A 21,987-nucleotide genomic window follows, 5' to 3' on the forward strand; every position below is an offset into this window, starting at 1 on the left:
TAAAACCTTGAATAAATAAATGGTTTTATTAGAAAATAAATAATATAAATTAAAAATAAAAATCAAATTTATTTAATAAATATTAATTATTTAAGAAAAATATTATAATAATACTTATAGAAATAAATGTATAAAATTTTTATATCAAAATTATTTGTTTGTTTATAATTCACTTTTTTTTTATTAATTTTTTTTTTGTTTATTTGATTTAATTCAATTTTCTTAATAAATTATATTATCTAATAGCCAGCTTATTTGTAATATTTCACTTTGTTATTAGTTTGATCATAATTATTGTTTTTTCGGAGATAAAACTTATAAATGAGGGTTTGTTGGGGATAAAGGATTTTAACTATTTAAATAACCATTTTTGTCAGGCTAAGGCTATTTTAGCTTAGAATGTAACTAGTGGTCTCTTAGAAGAACTGACTCTTTTATGATTGATTAATCTAAGTTTCCATTTAAAATATCTTCAGAAGGATCAGTGATTATAATTGGGTCATGAATGATAATATCTCCTTCGCCTCTTTTCAATCTTTCTTCTCTCTCTTTTGCTTTCATATCAAGAAATTCTGACATAGCTTGTTTTCTTAGCCATATTTTTTGGCTCAAATAATATGTCCATCTCATCAGAAAAGGTATAAAAATGATCACACATACTACTAGTAATACTACTACTACAAGCAAAGGTATATTTATACTTGAATCGTTGGTTGATGATTTAGTTTTACACATTCCATTTTACAAGGTCCTATCATTATTACAAAAAGTACACTCATACTGAGATGGTCCTGTACAAGTTTTACCTTTATCAATAAAATAATTTACAATTTTTTTAACAAAATAATAATTTGTAATTTAATCACAAAATTCATTTTGGAAAATTTAAATAAAAAATATATTTTACATGTTGAATCACATTAGGCACATAACGATGTTTATAAATTACTGTAATATCCTTTAGGACATATGCAAGCATTCGAAACTAATAATCTACCACTTTGACAAATTGAACAAGTTGTTGAGTTTAGACATGTATCACAGTAAGCAACGCAAGCTATTTTAAAAAACACATTATTAACTAATAGTGACACTTAAAAATATAATTACTTAGTTTAGTATTTTATACACAAATTTTATTCTGTTCATTGTAACCAACTGAGCATAAACATTATTTTCCTTGAACCAGTTACCTATTTAATTTACTATTACAACTTATACAGTCTTGATCAGTTCCACCATTACAAGTACTACAACTATAGTGGCATTAACTGCATTAGTTCTTTGTCATGTCATCATAAAAACCATCAGGACAAATACATGCTCCATTTATTAGTTAATAACCAACTTTGCAAGCAGTACATTAATTTTAATCACCATTTATACATTATGCACATGTTCTAAAACAACCTATTTTTTTTAAAAATCTAATTTAAACATATTTTTATAATTTATTTTTAATTTTATAAGCATCAACTTTGCTTATACATGCAAATAGATTTATTTATCTTTTCCCATAAAAAAAGTTTAGTCAAAATATTTTAATAATTATCTACTTAAGAATTAATTATACTTTAAAAAATCACAATTATATTTGAAGTTAATTCTTTTAATTTACTTGGACATATTTCAAAGACTCCTTGATCCCAATATCCCGAGGGACATCCACAATTAGTTGCTAATACTCTATTAGCTGTACAACTTTAGCAATTATCAGCACTATTCAAACATGTTTCACATTTATAGCTGCATTCTTTTGATATTAAATTAAATTATTATTATTATTTTTAAATTTAGATTTTTTTTAATTAAAATATTTACATGAGCATAGCTATGAAGGAGTACCTCCTTAATAATATCCTTAAGCGCATAAACACATACCATTAGAGAGAACTCTACTTGGATAAGGGCACTAAGTGCATTAATTAGAATTTGGGCCATTACATTATGAACAGCTGATATCACAATTTGAGCATACTCCTTAGTAGTTAATAATTTATTAAAAGGTACTAAAGGGACAAAGGGTGCTACAAAGATAGTTTTGCTATAAATATTCGTTTGCTGGACATCTTTTAAGCAAGAAAATAATCCATGGGACAAAAGTTTCATAGTTTCTAGTTCCAGAAGTAGACCCTATTTTAAATAGATACTCGTTTCCTTAGAAAGTAGGCTACTGCACACTGACTTCAACTGGGACATCAGGACCTGTCAAAGGAGTAGTTGGGTTAAAATTAGCTAAATCCAATTAGCTTATCCCATAAAAAATATTTATGGCAGTCTGGTTAGTATTGAGTTGATCAGTATAGAAATTCCAAAAATTATTAAGTAAAGGGTTTGGTCTATCATCACTATTAGGTTATGCAGCTAATAAATTATTGGAGGTTTCTATTCCCCAAAAAGTAAGGAATTGAACTTGGGCAAAAGAGAGAGAGCATAATAAATTTGTTGAAAGTGTATGAGTGAATTAAGTTAATCCAATTTTCGAAATTTCTGCTTTGATTATAAATCTTTTATCAGCTCCACTTTACATAATGAACCCAGTTAAAAAGGGATAAACTACAGGAATTTACTTTTTCGTCATAGTGAATGATATCTAGTCATCTTTTTAAAAAAGTATTAGATTAGTAATATTTCTTTTTTTACAATAAGGTTTTAAAAGAATATTTAATAAATTTACTTATATATCGATAGTTAGATCCTGTTATTAGTGAAGACAAAGCAGTGGAAGGATATTATTTTGTCAAAATTTCAACATTAGACAAAATTGTAGCTAAATACTAAACATTTAGAGTAACCAATTAGTTACTAGCTAAATTTTGTTGGCAATTAACAACGATCTAAAATCCTGATGTAGTAATTTAAGTTGCAGCAACAGAAAATCCTAATAAATTTTAGTTTGTCCCTTTTATTTAGACAAGACCTAGGATTACTTGAGGTATTACTGCAAAGCCTGGAGAAAAATTTATTGGAACTTAAAAAGTTTAGGGAGATGCTACAGTTGAGCAAGCGTTTATAGATGGCCCTTACAATAAATTTACTACTTGAATTTAAATAACTCTTGGATCATTTTGATATGTAAATGGATCAGCGTCAACGAAAAAATCAATCATGATTAGAAACGCCAATAATATATTAAATATCGAAATAGTATTATTCATGTTGATGTAATTTTTGCCCTTCTCGCTATTGCTTGTTTGGTAAATATCGTTAAAGCTATAAATTTATATATGAAATTATGCTTCTTCTTGCAAATCTAATTCTCTTCAATAAATTAGCAAATGAATGTATAAATAAATAAATAATTCTGGCTGGTTTCTACTAATTTCTTAGTTAGAAAAAGTAATACCAATAAATATTTCAATTAAATCGGATTTTATTTAATTGATTTATATGAAAATAATAAATGGTATTTAAATTATTTCAATAGAATTTTAATTTTGATTATCTTTAAAATCTTATGGTAACTAAACTAAATATATTATAATCTTAAAGGTTATTTTTACCATCGAATTCTTATTAATAATTTATCAAATATTTATAAATTATCAATCAATTAATCATTTAATTCACTATATTTAATACAATTATCATAAAATATAATTTTTTTAATTTATAAGTCAATCAATCAATTAATAAATTAATGATTTTATATCATTAAGTCCATTAATAGTTATCATTTTCAGAGTTAATCAGTAAATATAATTTAAATTGTATTAAAAAAATTAAAATATGCATATATGCAAAACAATTTTATTAGTATTTCATCCTAAGTGAATTAATTTGATTTATTATTAACTAATTTTCAAATATTCTTTTTCACTTGAAATTTCAATAGATGCTAGAGATAAAAATCCTTTATCATTATTACTTTTCTTTATTGGTCTCATCATTTTAGTCTTTTGCTATCTATTCATCCTATTTATTTTCAGACTCTAAATATTTTTATTTTTAAAATTGTATTAATATTAATAAAGATTATTTATTTATTTAGCTAAAAATTTTATTTATCAACACATAAATAATGTTTAAAACTTTTTATTTTAATATGATTTTTTATCAAAGTTATATAAAAATTAAATTTTATGTAATTAAATTAATGTCGATTCTATAAGTTAAGACACTCTTTGTATTTTGACTTTAGCTTATTGATTTTTAAATTAAGCTAATCAAATTGTTTTATTTTTATATGTTTGTTAATTTTAACTTATAGAATCGATGGTATAACTTAAAAATATTACTTTGCTCAGATTACAAAACTTCAAAACTGGTGATGGACTATAACTTTTCATTATCAGGCTAAGATTCATTAGCATTTTTGTCTGTGTGAGTTTAAAATAAAGAAATAATAGACTCACTCTTTTTAGATTACTAATCAATGGTTCTTTAATTAGTTATTTCTTAATTTTATTGAGTAGGACTAGATATTAAGTCTTATTGCAAGGAGGAATCTTTTTTTTAGTGGTCTGTTGATTCAGTAGATTTGGATTGCTATTATTCAACAACATTAGATATTTCTGTATTATTTTATGTAATTTAGGTATGACCTTTTTCTTAGATTTTTTCTTCATTTTAATTAGAAAGATCAAATATTTAATCTTATTTATTTTATTAACTGAGATTCACATCTTCAATTTATTATTTTATTGACTCAGACTTTGATTTTTCTTCATTTAATTTTTGTGTTTATATCTAGCTTGCTAATTCTTATTTTTCATTTTTATGATTAATTTCATAAATTATTTCCATTTATTCTTAATTTTCAAATTGATATTATTCTTTTGTTTCCTCAAATTCATCAATTAAATTAGTAAAATCTACTTGTTTTGAAATTTTTTATTCTTTTTCTTAAAATTAGTGAAATTATTAGTCATCAATCTCATCAAAATCAGTGCTTTAAATTTATTAGTCTTTTTTTTTAGTGATTTATTATTGACTATCAATAACTTTTGATTTTTAATAAGTCTTTGGTAATACATAAATATTGTGAGCATTTTGCATTTATTATAATTCTATTAAAAACATATGTTCTGAAATATCTATTTTAGTTTGTTAGAGATTTATATTTTTTATCAAGAATATTTCGTACAACTGAGCTTTTTGCTAAAAGATATCCTCTAAAAATTCTTCTACACTCATTTCCAAATCCTTAATTTCATAAGTATGTTTTTAACCCATAAAATAATATACTAAAAATAAATTTTGGCTGTTATCACTATGGTATGGCGAAACTTATCTAAAGTATTCTAATTTATTTGGGTTTTTACTTAAATATTTTGAATTCAATTAGTTTTCATTCTTTTAAACTGTAACAATTATCTCAGTCTAAGTTGATGCCTCTCTTTTGAATTACTTTAAGTGTCTCCTGATACTGCTCAATATTTAGTAAAAGAATAATCTAATCTCTTAAACACAAAACTCGCTTTGCAGAGATAAAATAGAAATAATGTTATTATATTTTTAATCTCCAATAGATTATTAGTTTGAGCTAAACATGATAGGATAAAAGTCTAGATCTAAAATACTTCTTTTTTATTCTTGTTGCTAGCCAAACAAGATAAGATTTTTCTAGTGGGTAATTTACTTTTGCAAAATCTATTCGTATAAGAGGTAATCATAATATTTGCATCTAATGATAGAGCAGCTTTGTTGCTTTTCAAACTTTTCTTTTAAGATATTTCTTTCATCTTAAGTTTCTAATAGCTTTTTCTCAAGATTACTTAATTTTTCTTATAGAATGTCCCTTTCCCATTTATCCTTTGTGCTAATGTTTTGGCTTTTATCACTACCTTGCTAATGATTGATCATATTTAAAGCATTAGTATTCAAATTTTTAAATAACATGGCTCTTTATCAGCTAATTAAATACTTTTCTTAATCAAATTAAATAATTTTTTTTGATTATTAATTATTAGACCCCTTTTTATAGCAATTATTCTAATAACTCCTGTCTACAAGAATATTAAATAAATATTTAATTATTTTGCTATTTACAAAGCAAATATTTGATCAATCTTAACTTTTTAATTTAAAAATAAAAAGAAAGAACAAATTAATATTTTCATAAATTTTACATGCATCTACATTAAATAATAAATTAATATATTTATAAAAGAAACTCTATATTTACAAGCATCTACAATAAAAATTGAAGATATTTTCATATGTAATAAAATGCTACAAATAAAAAGATTATATTTAGTTCTACCCCTTAAAAAATATATTCCTTACAAAAATTATTTGCTTCTCATCTAGCATTTGAAATTTCTTAATTTTAAAGTGCTTTAAGTTTCTTAAATATTTAAGATTACAAACTATTTTATAAATTAAATTAATAAATTAAATTACATTTAAGAAATTAAAATAAAACCAAAACACAATCTTATTTTATTTATTTATTTATTAATATATAAATTCAGTTTAATTAATAATTCTTCTTATTAACAAATTCATAAATTAATTAATTATTTTTTTATCTTTATTTTCTTTATTTATGATTGAAGGAAAAAACTTTACAGATTAAATAGCCTTAAATTTAAGGAAATTTTTTATTAATTATATTGATTATCAAATAGATATTTTAATTAAAATTAACACTCTAACAATATTTATTACATCAATATTAATATAAAAAAAAATATTAAAAAAACAAAAAAAGTAAAGACTAAATCAATTGATAAGTAAGTAGAGTTTAATTATAAAAAATTAAAGTAGAACAATGCAAAGAAATAGGAATATTGAATCTGAATAAAGTTTATAAGTTAAATTAACTGGATCGAATCGAAGGTCCTACCTTGATGTGGCATTAAAGGTAGAATCTACTGTACTTAGCTTAGAATATGAAGATTAGGCATCTTAAATTCCTAAATCTACTCTAGTCAACATAAAAAAAAGACAAATTCTAAATAAATCACAAAATAAGCACTCTATATGTGATTAATTGTCAGAGAGTAATATTTATTACCTTCAAAAAGCATCGCCTTTGTTTTAATTATTTTTTAAAATTCAGAATTCTATTTAAAATTTACTTTAGATAAGATACCGATTAAATATTGACTAAATTACCATACTTTATATTTAATAAAAATTATAGACCATTATTACTAAAAGTAAAGAAGAAATAGCTTAGAAAAAAGCTTAGATTATGAATAACATTAAAATAATCTTCATCATGAAAATCTAACAAATGAGCAAAGTATGCTGACCAGACAAAGTTAAAGCAATAATATTTTATTAAAGGGTAAATAAAAATTCACTTTATAAAAAAACAAGAGCTTTAAACAAGTGATAGAAAACACAAAATCAATAATGTAATAATATTTTTCTATTTTAAATTATTATCAATTAATTTGTTTTTTACCCTCAATAAAATAAAATATTTTATTTAAAGTGCTATTTTTTTGTACTTTTATTTAAACAAAAAATGTTAAACAGATCAATCAATCAATCATTTATGGCCAAATAATTTATTTTTACTTTTAAATAAATTTTATCCCCAAATAAACTGATTAAATTATTGTTTACTAAATTAACAATTAGAAAAAAATTACTTGTGATTGATATTAATTTTACTTTATATTTAAAATTTAGTTTTTAAAGTTTAAGAATAATTAAATGCAATAAATAATATTTAAAATTTTTGATTAAAAATATTTTATTTTAAAATGCTAAAAGACAAATCAGGTAAAGAGGTTTATCAGTTGTAAAAAAAAATAGAAAATAAACAAATTCAGACAAAAAATTAGATTTTTAAAGCATAATAAAAAAAACTAAACCTTTATTTTAAAATTTTATCAATAAATACACACTTTTTGGAAGGTAAAAGTAACTAACTGATTAGAGTAGAATACTGATAGGCGATATTTCTGATAAATTTAACTACTAAAAGCAAATTAAGGATGGTAGTATTTTATTTGTCATCATGAAGTACTCTAAAAAATTTTTGATATTAATTGAACAATTATTCATTAAAATTCTTGAAAATTTTCCTTTATTTAATCCTGAAAATAAATTTAGAATATTTATTAATGGATTGATCGTTTGCTACAATTGTTTTTTCTTGATGACTATATCCTTAACAATATTTTTTTAAGCTGAATTTGGAGAATATCATAATTTGTTTAACTATATTGCTATTGTAGCTTGGGTTTCTGAAATGCTCTTGTAAATGAACACAGCTACATACCATGATGGTGATTTTATAACAGACAGGAAGATCATTTTTAGAATTTATCTTAAAGAATACTTCTTATTTGAAATACTTCCACTAATATTTGAAGGAAAATCCTCAAAAAACGAAGCCATAAATATATTGTTACATCTTCCCTTGCTACTAAAGTTGAAAGGGATGTCAATTATTTTGATTAAATTAGAGTTCTTAATTCTTCAGCATTTAAGAAAACCTTATATAATTTAAATTTGCAAATAGCTATTATCAATTTTATTACTTATCCACTTGATGGCTTGTTCATACTCTTTATTTGGCTAATTTGAAAAATAATACTTGCACATACCTTATAATTGGATTGACTAAAGTAAATTATTTTTACATTTTAATTGTTTTTTGTAAAATTTTATTTACAAGGCAAACTGCAGCAATCAAGTAGCGATTGGTGGAGCAAATATTTCGAAGCTTAGTTGTGGGCTTTTTATACAATGAGCAACTCATACTCTTCTTCTATATTTTCTGAATATGAATATGCCTTTACCTCATTTTGGATGCTTATATCATCTGTTTTGTTTGCCTATAACATTGCAACTATAGGAAATATTTTGCAGGATATAAATTCCGCTTAAGAAAATTACAAGAAGGATCTAAACCTCTTAAATAGATACATGAAAAGAAAGAAAATAGACATGTAAGTTTACATATTTTATTAAAGGTGTAAATTAAATTATTTGTTAATTAATTAAGAGAGCTTTAGAGAGAAATGAATTCGTACTTTGTTAAATAATACGAATAAGATTCATCTATGCAATTCGAGGCAGAAAAGGAAGCTTTAAAAAAACTAAATATCAACATGAGAAATAAGCTAATTGTGGAATCAAATAAGCACATACTTAAGCAATTTTCATTTTTTAACATATTCTCATAGCAAACTCTGTAAAATATTTACTAAATTATGGAGGAAAAAATATATTCTGAAGGCGAAGTTATTTAAACATTTGAATAAAATACTACAGATCACTTTTTGTACTTGATTCTTAAAGGGAGTGGTAATATAAATTAAAGTCTTTTGAATAATATAATATGTTAATTTTTAATAATTATTACAGTTCAGGTTATTTAAACATCCTCAGAGAGCTCATTAACAGATTCACTCATGCAATATGAGTAAAATTTAACAAAAAAAATGCAATTAATTTATAAATTGTTAAATTTAATTTTAATAGAAAAAAAGTGGTAAATTCAAGGGGATAAAATGATGAAAGCAAATTTTTAAAATTAAAAAATAGCAAGGTTGTTTGTAAGCTGAAAGAGGGAAATATGTTTGGAGAGTGTGAATTTTTTTCAAATGCCGCTTTACCTTATTTTATTCAAACTTGCCAGAAAGTTTTTGTCATTAAAATATCAAGTAATAAGTTTTATGAAGTTGTGAAAAAAGATAAAAACGATTACTAAAAATTTATGGAATTAAAATCAAGGATTTCATTTAATAATCAAATAAACCTTATTAACAGTATGTGTTTAATATGTAAGGGGAAAGACCATTAGTTTATAAATTGCAATCAAACTCATTTGTTTGTTTCTCATTCCTTTATAATTCCAAAATATAGCTACTCAGCTATTCAGGAAAGGAAATACTATGATAGAAGCAAAAAAAAATATCAAAGATGTATTATTGAGATTATTTCAAAATAATTTGATTCAAATATAGAAGAAGAGGAAGAGAATGAATATGAATCTTCAGCATCTGTAGTAAAAAAAGATGATGAAACCTCAATTTATAAAATTCCCAGCTAACAACCACCAAGCTAAAATAGTTGCCAATATAAACATTCTAAGGAAGAAATAAATTCTGAATAATCTAGCCCTACTGACTCTAAATTAGATAATTAAGTAAAATTAAAAATAAAATTTTAATATGTTTTTTTTGATAGTTAGATGCATTTTTACTTTGAAAAAATCTAATTTTATTTAAATATTATAAAACATTAAGCTCATAGAGAAAGTATAAGAGGATATTTTAAATTAAATAAAGTTTGTTATGGCAAATTTGAGAAGTAACAATAAGCGTAGAGCACACTAAAATGTTATTCATAATACATAATAAAAAAATGATGATTCTTGTTAAGATATTAAATTGTAAAGCAATGAAAAATTTGATTTACCAATAAAAAATGAAAAACGGTCGTCTTATTACTTAGATGATAAACATTAATTTACTAGCAGTTAAAATAATTTAGGAGATTTATTTCCTACACAAAGAATAGTACATTAAATACCTAATAGTTAGATTTAAACAAATAATAATAAAAGCTCTAATTTTATTCCTAGTCTCCAAATGATAGGAAGATCAATTTAAATTATAAATTAACCTTAAAAGCAAGAAAGTATATTAGAGATAGATAGGCTAAAAAACTTTTAAGAATCATAAGTCAAGAATGAATAAATTTAAAATTCCTTAATCAAGACTAACTCTCTTGGACCTTAAAAATCAAATATTTAATAGTAAATAAGGTAAGCATTGGGGATGTATAGAAACTAAGAATCAATAAACTAAAATAATTTAATTGAAGAATATCTCCTTACTAAGTAATGGAATGGCTCAGCAACTTATTGGAACTTTGATAAACTCCACAATTTTATTTATTTTTATCCCTAACATAACTTCTAAAATGTCTTAAAATGTCCTAAAAAGACCATAGAAAAAAGGTTGACTATTATGATAAAGAAAAAATGAATTATTTTTAAATATAATTTTGATAAAATTTAGAGTAATTTATCTTTATTTAATATTTGAATAATTCTAGTTAAAAATTGGACTAATTAAACCTTTAAAATAAATAATTTTCAAATAGAAATAAAATATCTCAGATATATTGCTTGCTATTTTATATAGCAGAAATTCAATTATGCTTATTTATTTAAAAAAGTTATTTAATTATAAAAATTAAATACATAACCAATATTTTTTTAATTAATTAATTAATTAATATAATTTTTAAAATATGAGATGGAATTTAAATTAATTCATTTGATATCTATTTTTTTATACATTACAATATGGATGTACATTTTAAATATGAAAAATTTATTAAATAATTAAAAAATTTTTAAATTAAAAATGAATATTTATTTGTAAATTTAATAGAGATATAAATTAGAAAAATAAAAGATTATTTATTATTATTTGATTAATTTGCAAAATTGAATAGAAAGGATTAATGATATATGTAAAATAAATAAAAAAAACAGCAAAAATAAAATGGTATAATTTTTTTCGCTATTTTAATAGATAGTAAGTAGTTCATTTCTTTCTACTTATTTCCCTAAATTCTTATTAAATTTTTAAATGTAATAAATTAATTACTTTTTAAAATTATATTTCTTAACCAAAAAAAATTTTTTATTCAACTAATTTAATATAATTTTAAGAATAATTTGAGATGAAATTTAAACTGGCTAATTGTTTATTTTTTTGTTTTTAGCAGATATTTATTTGAAGTATGGATAATTAATTAAATAATTGTTATAAAATTTTAAAATAGAAAATTGATAGTTTTATATTTACTAGAGATATTATTTAGAAAAAATAAAAGATTGATTGATTGATTAACATTCAAAATTGAATAGAAAAGGATTAATAATAAAGATTGATACACCTTACTTATGTTTAATAGAATCGTTTTATTAATAGTTATTATTAATTTATAAAAATTGCATATTTTAATTACTTAAACTTAGTTTTTTAAAACTAAGTAATAATACAAATCAATTAAGTTATTTAAATTTAAAAATGGCAGGATTAGCATAGCATATTTAGCTTAAGTATATATTTGGTATGAACAATGAAATCAGGAATAGTCTTTAATTCCATGATGAAGATAGAATTATTTACCCTGCAGGATATAATGTAGTTTTGCATGATTTAAATGACAAATCTTAGCATTATTATTAGGGAACAAATGAATATAGAGGAATTAGCTGTCTTGCGTTAAGTCCTCTCAAGCGTTATTTGGCCTTGGGAGTTAAGGGCTAGCGTGACCCAGCTATAATTATATTTGATACTTTTACTTAAAAGAGACGTAAGAATCTAGGATTAAATTTAGGAAATTTAGATAGATACAACATAAAGCAGTGGGTTAGTATTGCGTTTCCTTCTTAAAATTAAGAAACGAAATACATATTTTCTTTGAGTGGAGCAGGAGGAGATGTAGTCCTTTGTTGGTGGTGGCACGAAAAGGGTAAATGTTTAGGATCAATAGATTTAGGAGCCTAAAATGACATTTATGAAATTTCGTTTAACCATTCAGATGCAAATTCTATTTGCGTAACTGGAAATAATTTCTTCGGAATCTATGCAAAGATTGAAGGAACTTATGTAAGGGAAGATAATCAATAAAAACAGAAGCCATCTGTATAAAATGGAGAAAATAGCTCTGCTGCTTAATTACCTTAACCAACTTTAAATATCCAGGTTTCAGCTGGTAACAACAATTAAAATCCTCAACCAGAAATAAAATTAGAAAATGGTAATCTGATTTCTAATCTACCTGCAGATATAGTAGAAAAAAATTTTGTAGCACACTTGTGGATGCAATGTGAGAGTTACTTAGTTGTCTTTGTAGAATCAGGAGAAATCATTTTATGCGATAGTCGTGGAAATTTTCTTTAAATAATGGAACAGTCCCCAAGGTACTTTATAGTCAGTAGATCTGGTATGATAAAAATTGTTGCTGCAGTTGCATATTCAAAAGGTTTTTATGTTGCTTGTTCTGAATCAATAGTTCTGCAGTAAATTATTTAACATTTATTCACTAAATATTACTTTATAAAGCAGTTTGCTCTCATATTTTACAAAAATCATTAGCAAGCTACCAGCTAGCTAGCTAGCTTATATTGTTTGAATTAGAATTATCTTTTTTAATTGTCAAGTTTAAATTTGTTACATTTATTAAAAAAGATATCATTACACCTAAGATAATGACAAAAATCCCTTTACTTGTGTCAACTAGTTTAAACTAAAGTAATTTGTTGAGCTAAAAGAAATCGAAATTAAAAGCATTTGCATGAATAAAGCTGAAGATAAATTGCTTATAGGACTAGACAATAATCAAATTTATGAGATTAAAATAAAGCCATATCATCCTGAAACTGTCAATAATGATAGTAGTGAAGACAGAGAAGTCACACTTATCAACCATTTAAATCATACAGGACCTATAAACTCAATGGATATATGTAAGAGGAAGCCCATAATTGCAACATGCAGCACAGATAAAACAATAAAAATATGGGACTATGAAAAGAAATAAATTAAAATATCTTGGGCATTTAATGAAGAAGCCTTTTGCTTATCTCTTCATCCCTAAGGATTTTGTGTAAAACAATTTAAAACATTTTTTTAAATCCAAAATAAATTTATTTTTTTCATAAAAATTGATGAACAGGTTGCTGTAGGATTTCTAGACAAATTAAGACTTATGAATTTGTGTATCCACAATTCTTAAAATACAACTAAAAACAAGGCTTATAAGGAAATTTCACCATTTAAGGGATGCAAAGAAATAAAATTCTCAAACGGAGGTTAGTACTTTGCTGCTGTGAATAGTACTTCGTCTAATCATGTTATCCAAGTCTTTAAATTTTTCACAGGAGAAAATCCAGTAAATTTTATTTTTTCATTAAAATCTTTTAAAAAAAGTTTTATTGTTTATATTAGAGTTAACTTGTTTTTAAAGGACACACAGGCAGAGTAAAATGCATAGCATGGTCTAGTGATGATTCATTTTTGCTTTCTTGTGGTCTTGATGGTATGATCCTTGCTTGGAAACTCGACCAAGATTTTCAACACTAGCAAACTATTGTCCCAAGAATAGTTGATATTCATAATAAGGGAGTCAATTTCTCAGGGTAAATTTGGAATTTATTTTATATTGATTTTAATAGAAATTTATAAAACCATTTAATTTAAATTAGATTAACTTTGACAGTTGATAATAAGACTATCGTAGCCGTTGGAAATGATAGGCATATTCATCAAGCAGTTATTAATGAGTAATAGCCTGTAGACAAGACAGATAAAAAATTGCTTGATATTAATCTGAGTTGTCTCGCCTTCCCAAGCTCAAATAAACTTCTTTTTGCAGGTATTTAGGATGATGCAAGATCTTCAGGAGCTATTCGTTGTTTTATTTATCCTCTAACTCATGGTAAATTTACAGATTATTAAGCACATGATGAAAGAGGTGTTGAAAAAATGAAAATCACGAATGATGACAGATATATTATCACAGCTGGTAAAGATGGATGCATTATGGTTTTTGAAATTAAAGTAAATAATGATTTTTTAATAAATTTAAAATATTAATTAATTAATAATATTGATTTTTCTCACTATATATTGTTTATTCCAATTTAAATAACTTTGTTGCATCTTTTGAAAATTATAATGAATTATTAGCTTTACATTATTTTCATGATCTTTGGAAATTAACCATTTGTTTATTTTAGGATAAAGATGCAAGAGGTATGAAGCTAAAAGATGGCTATGCTAAATATTCTGAAGAAGAGTTAATCACTAGATCTGACTTAGATGACTTGAAAAGCACAAGAGATGGGCTAATTGTTCAAATAAATGAATTTTCTAACTAAAATGCGATGATTGGACTCAACTCTAGAGATGATCGTATCCGATAGTTAGAGACTTAAATTGAAAATAATTCTCAAAAGAGAAAGCAAATGTTTGAATAATTGCTCAAATCAAAAACAATGGAAGAACAAAAACTAATTTAGGAAATAAATGAAATAAAAGAGTAGTTTGAGCAAGAGATTTAAGTGATGGATACCAAATATTAAAAGGTAAATAAAAGCTATTTTAATTGAACATTTTTCATGTTTAATATTAAACAAATCAAATAAAATAAAAATCTCAATAAATAAAAGGAAGTAATGTCGCTTGTGGAAGAGTATGAAAACTAAAAGAGATTACATGAAATTGAAAACAATAAAAATAACAAGAAGAAAACTAAATTGCTTTAAGAACATAGCCAAAAACTTCAAATCATAGATGATCAATATTAAAAATTACTTGAAGAACAAATGTAAATAAATGTTAATTCTTTCTTTAAAAATTTTTTGCAATAAAATTCCTTAACATAAATAAAATAACATCTATTGAAATTAAATATAACGAATTACTTTATTTAATTAATTCCAAGAGGTATTAATTTCTTTTTATGAGTTACTTCAATTGATGAATAGAGTGATATTTCATAAATTATTTTAAAATTAAAGTTATTTGTAATAATATGTTATTTTTTTACTTTATTAGCACTCAAAAAGAAAGAGTTGAAAAGCAAATAAATCACTTATAGAAGGAATAATAAGAAGTTTTAATGCAAATTTCAGAAGAAAAAGAAACTGAAATTAAGAATTTGAATCAAAAAAATTCAAAAGATGAATAGGCGATAACTGATCAAGGACTAAAAGCTAAAAGTGATATTTCTATTACAAAGAAGAAAATTATGCAATAGTAATAAGAAGCACAAGATTTAAAAGAATAAAAGTAAGAATATGAAAGACAAAAAGAAAAGCTCAAAATTTAAAATCAAGAACTTAGAGATAAAATCGATGGCTAAAAGAAAATTATTTTAGAGCGTGACAGGACGATCGGAGAAAAAGAAAAGATTATTTATAATTTAAAAAAGAAAGCCCAAGACTTGGAAAAATTCAAATTTGTACTTGACCATAAAATCAAAGAATTAAAGAGAGACATAGTTCCACGAGAAGATGAAATTACTAAAATGAAACAAGAAACAAACAATATGGACTAATACTTAAAAGAATTGAATGCATATAACAATTATTTAGGTACTGTAGTCGATGAACTTTACACAACTCAGGAAACAATGAAAGAAGATATTAAACAATAAAGGTAATTTCTAATTTTATGACTTACCTATTTAATTATATATTTATTTAATTAACAAATAGATAGTAAATATCTGTACAGTAAGTTAAAATATCAAGATTCAAAGATGATGTGTAAATAAATAAATAAATTATAATTTTTATATTTTTTAATTGCTATTTTGAAAAAAAAAAATAGATATTCTTTAGCCTAGCATATATTGGATTATGATAAACTGGTGGATGAAACTGAAAGATTATTCATGAAACATGTTAATGACAAAGAAGTAAAGAGATAGAGTGTTGAAGGAGATATAATGATGGAATATAGAAGCTAGAAAAAGAATCTAGAAAAATTAGTTAATATGTTCAAAAAGAGCTTGTAGAAAGATAATTAGATACACAAAGATGATAAGATCAGAATTATGAAGGATAATGTTGACTTAATTAGAGAAATCAACACTCTAAGAAAAAGTATAAAAGATATAACAAAAGGGCAACAATCTAACATTCCAGATTAAAAGGGATAAACCTAGCATATGCCTCTATAAACTCCATAATTGTCAAGAAAATCAATAAGTTAACCTGTTTTGCCACCAATCAGCAAATCTGCAATGTTTGAAGGTGTAACTTAACAAAATGAAATTTAAAAATCTCATACATAGATAAATCCTGAATTAGTTGAAGAAAAATAAAAAGTTCTCAATAGTTTGCAAACAGACATTTTAGAGTTATAAAAAGTATACGAAGCTTTAAATTATGAAAAGCACAATCTTACTCAAGCATGAAATTTTTTAGCAAACAAACAAACAAACAAAAAATAAAATAAATACATTTAAAAAATATATTTCAGATAATAAATAATAATTTTTGGTAAAATTAAAATTATAACTATTTACTCACTTACCTATTTATTTATTTACTTGTTTAGTCAGATAACATCTCAAAATATTTACAATTAAATTCAAATATATTTCTTCGGCTAGATCTTTTTTTGTATATATTATTTATTTTAAAAATTTATTTCCAAATTAAAATAAAATAAAACTTTAAAGACTATGTATAAATCATAATTTTTAACAACTCAAAGACATCAATCAAAAGCTCTAAAATTATAATTATTTATTATTTTTGTGTTCAAACCTACTTTAAAAGATTTAAAATTTCTAAAAATATAAATTTTATATTAATCTCTGTTATTATTTTTTTAATAGATTCAATATGATCAGTTAAATTAAGCTTAAAATTAAATTAAAATACAATTTTCTTCTTTTAAAAATATTATTAAAATTCATCTTTTTCTGTTTCAATCATTGATTTATTTTTTCGGTAATAGTTTAACATTATAAAATTTGTCTTAAAAGATGTTTTTGTTATAAATTAAATTTTTTTTATTAACAAAAATATTATAAAAAGATTAAATTACTTAATTTATTTTATCAATAAACTATTCTTTTTAAACTTAAATTAATTTATTTGTAAAATTAATTTAAATTAACATCTTAAATTGGGCTTTAAAAATTATCATCAATTTATTTGTAGAAATTAACTTTCATTATTTTTTCAACGGGATTATAAATAATGTGATGATAATTTTCAGAGAATTTATCGTTTGAAGATTTATTTGTAAAATTAACATCTTAAATTGGGTTTTAAAAATTATCATCAATTTATTTGTAGAAATTAACTTTCATTATTTTTTCAACAGGATTATAAATAATGTGATGATGATTTTCAGAGAATTTATCGTTTGAAGTAATATAATACATAGAATTCATTAAATAATAGCTAAATCTCACTTAAAATGAATATAAAATATCCCTCTTTTTGGTTGATTTCATAAAATTAATAATAACTCAAGAAGCTGAAAACCTAAAAATTTAGTAATTGATGAAAGATTAATCATATTTAAAGGCTACAAAACAACAAGAAGATAGATAGATATCTTATGACTTAAATTTACAATTAAGAATTAGAATCTTCTTAAAATCTTTTGTATTAATTATGCAGTTTTGCTTTAAATTTCAGAGATAATTAAGGAATAAGCTTTCAACTGCTTAATTGATCACTTAGTGTCACCCTTGCTAGGGAAAGCTTCTTGGAGGGTCTTAATTGCTAAATTAATAAGTAAAATATTTTAAATAAGTTCATCTAACTAAATTGTAAATCTAATAAAATATGCTATCAATCTATTTTCTAAAAATTTCTATTGAATTTGCTCAATTTTAATAAAATAAAAACTAAATGCTTTAATAATAATTTTTTTTACTTTTTGCGCTAACAGCTTTACCTTCCTTGTATTATTTAACAGTGTAGTTAATGGCTAAGTTTCTTTGAACTCTTTGAGGAAGACCACTATTTGTTATTTAGTTAAATAAAAATATTAATTGTTGATAATATTAGATATGCTTTTTAATTTTATTAATTTCACTCAAATAAGTGCTATCGATTCACTTATAATTATATATTTTATGCTTATTTTCATACTATAAAATGTTTTTATTTTTAGAGAATTTAAGACTATATTTTATAATAACTTTGTGTCATTTAAGCAATAATAATTCCTAAATAAATTGTAATTGATAATCTAATCATCTCTATGAATGTGAATTCAAAGCATCTAATTGAGTAGTTTTTTTCAATAATAGTTTTTAAATTTTGAATCATACTAAATGACTCCTTCAGTTGAGTGAAGGAAGTTTCTGACGATGGGAATACCAGCCTTCTTGAAAGCAAATTCAATGCACATTTAATATTATTTTCTATAAAAATTTATCTTAATAAAAATCAATAATCTTTTGTAAGATTTTATTTATTTGTTTGTTTTGATCTTTTTAATGTTTCTTTCAAAAATTTTATTTAGTTTATTAACTTTGGTGTTTCTTTAGCTTCTTTCTTTTTCTTCCTCTTCTTCTCTTCTGTTTGCAGGCGAAATATCTTATCTTATTAAATTTACTATCAATCTTCATATATACAAGCAAATATTTGATCATGATAAATTTTTTTCTTCACTCTCTCAAGACCAATTCAAATATTTTTTTTCTCTTCTTGTTTCATTTTATGTATTTTTTCAATCTAAATTGAAATATAAAATGCAAAAAAAAAAAAATAATTTTTGCAAATATTTATTATTAATTGAGTCAAAGTGTTAGTTAATACAAATTTTTTTTTATGATTTTATCTTAATTAGCATATTTTTTCTTTTGATTTTGTATGATTTTATTTGAAATTAATTAGGTGAATAGAAATATTTTATTAATTTATATTGATTATTAAGTTTTAAAGACAAAAAAAATATGCAACAAACGAAAATATGACAAGTAACTGTTAAATAATTTAGTAGAAAATTAGGTGAAGTGGCGTTTTTAATTTAGGATTATTCCTACAAATTTAGTTTAAATAAAGCAAAGTATATAGAATATATATACAGATGTGTTTTATAATTCTTGAAGTATATATGCCTTATTCTTATAGACAAAGTTTTATCATATTACACAAAAGTAGTTAAATCTATCAATTAAATCACTCCTTGTTGACCTTCTTTTCGAGGTTTTTGCTCTTCTTGATGGAGGGATCGTTCTTGATAGCTCTTCTTCTGTTTCTCAAGAATCTGGGGTTAACCTAATTAATTATCAAATAAAAATTATTTTAAAATTAACAAAGAATTATTTTTTTCTTCAAGATTTGCATAATAATATTTTTCAGTCAGCATTTAATTAATAATCCATCCATCCATTTATTTTTCTCCTTTTATATTTATTCATGTCATTAACATGTTTGTAAATATGCTTTTAGATTGCTTTTTTTTTAAATTAATACACGATTAATTTTGCACTTAAAAGATATTTAATAATATACTCTAAAGCATTTCATCTATAAAAGTATCACAATTTTATTAATTATTATGCTATAATTGCTTTAAATTGATTTTTTATTTTCCTATTATATCTCGTCACACTAATTAAGACAAACTTTATTGATTAATCCAATTTTTTCTAGGCTCTTTTGTTGAAACTTTCTTGATTAATTCAATATTCTTCTACTACTTTATTATTTCCTAATAGCTAATGTAAATGCTTTAGGGGTTAATCTAAATGTGCAACATCTGTATTTGTAAATATTATCTGCTTGAGTTAGTAAAAGTTCATTCTATGCAGCGTTTGATATGAGAGGGGCTAGAGTTTAATCTCATTCCAAACAAACTCTATCAACCAAATCACTATTTAACTAACAAATCATGCAATTTATCTAATATTCATCTGCATCAAACAAAATTAAAATCTTATTAAAGTTCTTTTTATAATGTGGATACTTAAGATTCACCATAAATGAAGTTAAGTTAGTTTTAATTTCTCCTTTTGTATTTAATCTCAAGGATTCATGGTGGAAATAGATTGAATTTTGTTTGATTTAGGATTTAAGGAGATATTGAAATTATAAAAAAAGGCAAATTGTTTCAAGAGGAGAATCGGCCGCTCGTAGAAAAATTATGCAATCTATGTTGGAAAATTATATTGATTTTTTCTTACACCCTTGGTGGAGATGTGTCTGTGGTCCTTGGGCTTCTTGATACCGTTTCTGTGGGACTTGGAAATTTGGTTCTTATTAGTGGAGTTCTTTGATTTAGCCATTTCTTCTCTTTTTAATATTATATATGTGAAAATATATTGTTTTCTCTTGACTTTTTTATATTTTTATCTAGGTTTTTAATTTGATTGTGTATATATTTGTTTGCTTTTATTTTAATTTCTCTCTTAATTTGACCCTATCAGTATATTTGCTTTCTTTCCTTGCTTCAAAACCTCAATTCATGTATTCATCAATAAATCTAAATGAATTAAATCATATATTCTCTCATTCACACACACACCCATTTTTATTATTAAAACATGAATCATTATTTAATTCATTTTTTTATTAGCTTATAATAAATTCATAAAAAAGTCTAATATATAAATTTCAATTAAACCTATTTGCTATTTTAACTAATAAATTGGTTGTTTTTAATCTGTGAAGAAGCATTAGCAGTATTTTGTATTATTTTTTTTATTAAAATATATTTAATATAACAAATTGTTAGTTTTTGCCATTTGTATTCGCCAAATTATGATATTTAGATATAATAAGAATAAGCTTTACAAAAGTAAAAAAAAAATTCTAATTAAAATTTTTAATTTAAGTTTATAGGCTTATCAATAATGTCTTTTTATAAAATTTTTTTGTTGATTGTTTTTGTTTTATTTATTATTTAAATTATAATCAGTTTAAAATATTAGTTTATTTTTAAAACTTTGTTTTAAGTAACTAAGCTTGACTCTAAAAATTTTTTTTTAATTTTCTAAGCCTCTTTAAATCTATAAAGATAATTTTCAAATAAAAATCTATTTTTAATGAAAAGATTCTCAAAACTTAGTTAAAATTAATATTATTTATTTATTAATGGATTATAAATAAAACTTTTTAAATGTAAGCTAAAAATAATAATTTTACATAAAAATTTAAAAATAAAAACTTTGAAAAAATTAATAAGAGCTTATTTATGATAAAAGTAAAATAAATTTTATATTAAACAGCTTAGAAAATACATTTATTTTGTTTGAATCATGGTTTAACGTTGATGAATAAAGCTCATAAACCTTATTGTTTGGAGAATATTCTAAATTTCATAAAATAAATTTTATATTAAATAGCTAATTTATTTTACTTATTTTGTTTGAATTTTGGTTTAAAGTACTACAAACCTCTCTAAATTTAATTAAATTATATGAATTAACCGTTTTTTTCATATTTATAAGATTAATCAATCTTTTATTGTTTCTTGAAAAAATTAATTTAAAAATCAAAAATATTTTTAAAGAGAAATTAGAAAGATTAATTTATATGAGTTTTACAAATATAGAATTATTGGTTTTTTA

General features: G+C 22.9%; 7 protein-coding genes across 7 annotated transcripts; 3 read left to right on the top strand and 4 right to left on the bottom strand. All coding sequences in view use genetic code 6, as the record gives it.

Annotated features, from left to right (window-relative positions):
• Positions 1-285: 285 nt before the first annotated feature.
• TTHERM_00681900 (H-type lectin domain protein) lies at positions 286-3,158 on the bottom strand (the record flags this gene model as incomplete). Its single annotated transcript, XM_001027325.2, has 6 exons — positions 286-806; positions 908-1,057; positions 1,111-1,410; positions 1,619-1,753; positions 1,822-2,601; positions 2,678-3,158. 6 exons carry the CDS (start codon positions 3,156-3,158, stop codon positions 286-288), a joined length of 2,367 nt encoding a protein of 788 aa, XP_001027325.2.
• A 700-nt stretch (positions 3,159-3,858) lies between these two features.
• Positions 3,859-5,841, bottom strand: TTHERM_000681908 (hypothetical protein; the record flags this gene model as incomplete). The annotated part of the gene is made up of 2 exons (XM_012800897.1): positions 3,859-3,932; positions 4,239-5,841. The coding sequence occupies 2 exons, from the start codon at positions 5,839-5,841 to the stop codon at positions 3,859-3,861; spliced, it is 1,677 nt and encodes a 558-aa protein (XP_012656351.1).
• An 874-nt stretch (positions 5,842-6,715) lies between these two features.
• Positions 6,716-7,053, top strand: TTHERM_000681909 (cyclic nucleotide-binding domain protein; the record flags this gene model as incomplete). The annotated part of the gene is made up of 2 exons (XM_012800898.1): positions 6,716-6,947; positions 7,007-7,053. 2 exons carry the CDS (start codon positions 6,716-6,718, stop codon positions 7,051-7,053), a joined length of 279 nt encoding a protein of 92 aa, XP_012656352.1.
• Positions 7,054-8,059: 1,006 nt separating this feature from the next.
• TTHERM_00681910 (cyclic nucleotide-binding domain protein) lies at positions 8,060-10,901 on the top strand (the record flags this gene model as incomplete). Its single annotated transcript, XM_001027326.2, has 6 exons — positions 8,060-8,531; positions 8,582-8,855; positions 8,912-9,213; positions 9,274-9,331; positions 9,391-10,057; positions 10,158-10,901. The coding sequence occupies 6 exons, from the start codon at positions 8,060-8,062 to the stop codon at positions 10,899-10,901; spliced, it is 2,517 nt and encodes an 838-aa protein (XP_001027326.2).
• Positions 10,902-11,957: 1,056 nt separating this feature from the next.
• TTHERM_000681920 (WD40 domain protein) lies at positions 11,958-16,860 on the top strand (the record flags this gene model as incomplete). The annotated part of the gene is made up of 10 exons (XM_012800899.1): positions 11,958-12,955; positions 13,125-13,542; positions 13,612-13,827; positions 13,884-14,074; positions 14,141-14,495; positions 14,675-15,022; positions 15,107-15,264; positions 15,495-16,097; positions 16,157-16,207; positions 16,272-16,860. 10 exons carry the CDS (start codon positions 11,958-11,960, stop codon positions 16,858-16,860), a joined length of 3,927 nt encoding a protein of 1,308 aa, XP_012656353.1.
• Positions 16,861-18,137: 1,277 nt separating this feature from the next.
• Positions 18,138-18,821, bottom strand: TTHERM_00682930 (hypothetical protein; the record flags this gene model as incomplete). Its single annotated transcript, XM_001027329.3, has 3 exons — positions 18,138-18,187; positions 18,342-18,427; positions 18,742-18,821. The coding sequence occupies 3 exons, from the start codon at positions 18,819-18,821 to the stop codon at positions 18,138-18,140; spliced, it is 216 nt and encodes a 71-aa protein (XP_001027329.2).
• A 773-nt stretch (positions 18,822-19,594) lies between these two features.
• Positions 19,595-20,703, bottom strand: TTHERM_00682940 (60S ribosomal protein L29; the record flags this gene model as incomplete). The annotated part of the gene is made up of 2 exons (XM_001027330.2): positions 19,595-19,693; positions 20,602-20,703. 2 exons carry the CDS (start codon positions 20,701-20,703, stop codon positions 19,595-19,597), a joined length of 201 nt encoding a protein of 66 aa, XP_001027330.2.
• Positions 20,704-21,987: the final 1,284 nt, after the last annotated feature.

Source organism: Tetrahymena thermophila, assembly GCF_000189635.1.
Source record: "Tetrahymena thermophila SB210 genomic scaffold scf_8253891, whole genome shotgun sequence".
Lineage (NCBI taxonomy): Eukaryota > Ciliophora > Oligohymenophorea > Hymenostomatida > Tetrahymenidae > Tetrahymena > Tetrahymena thermophila.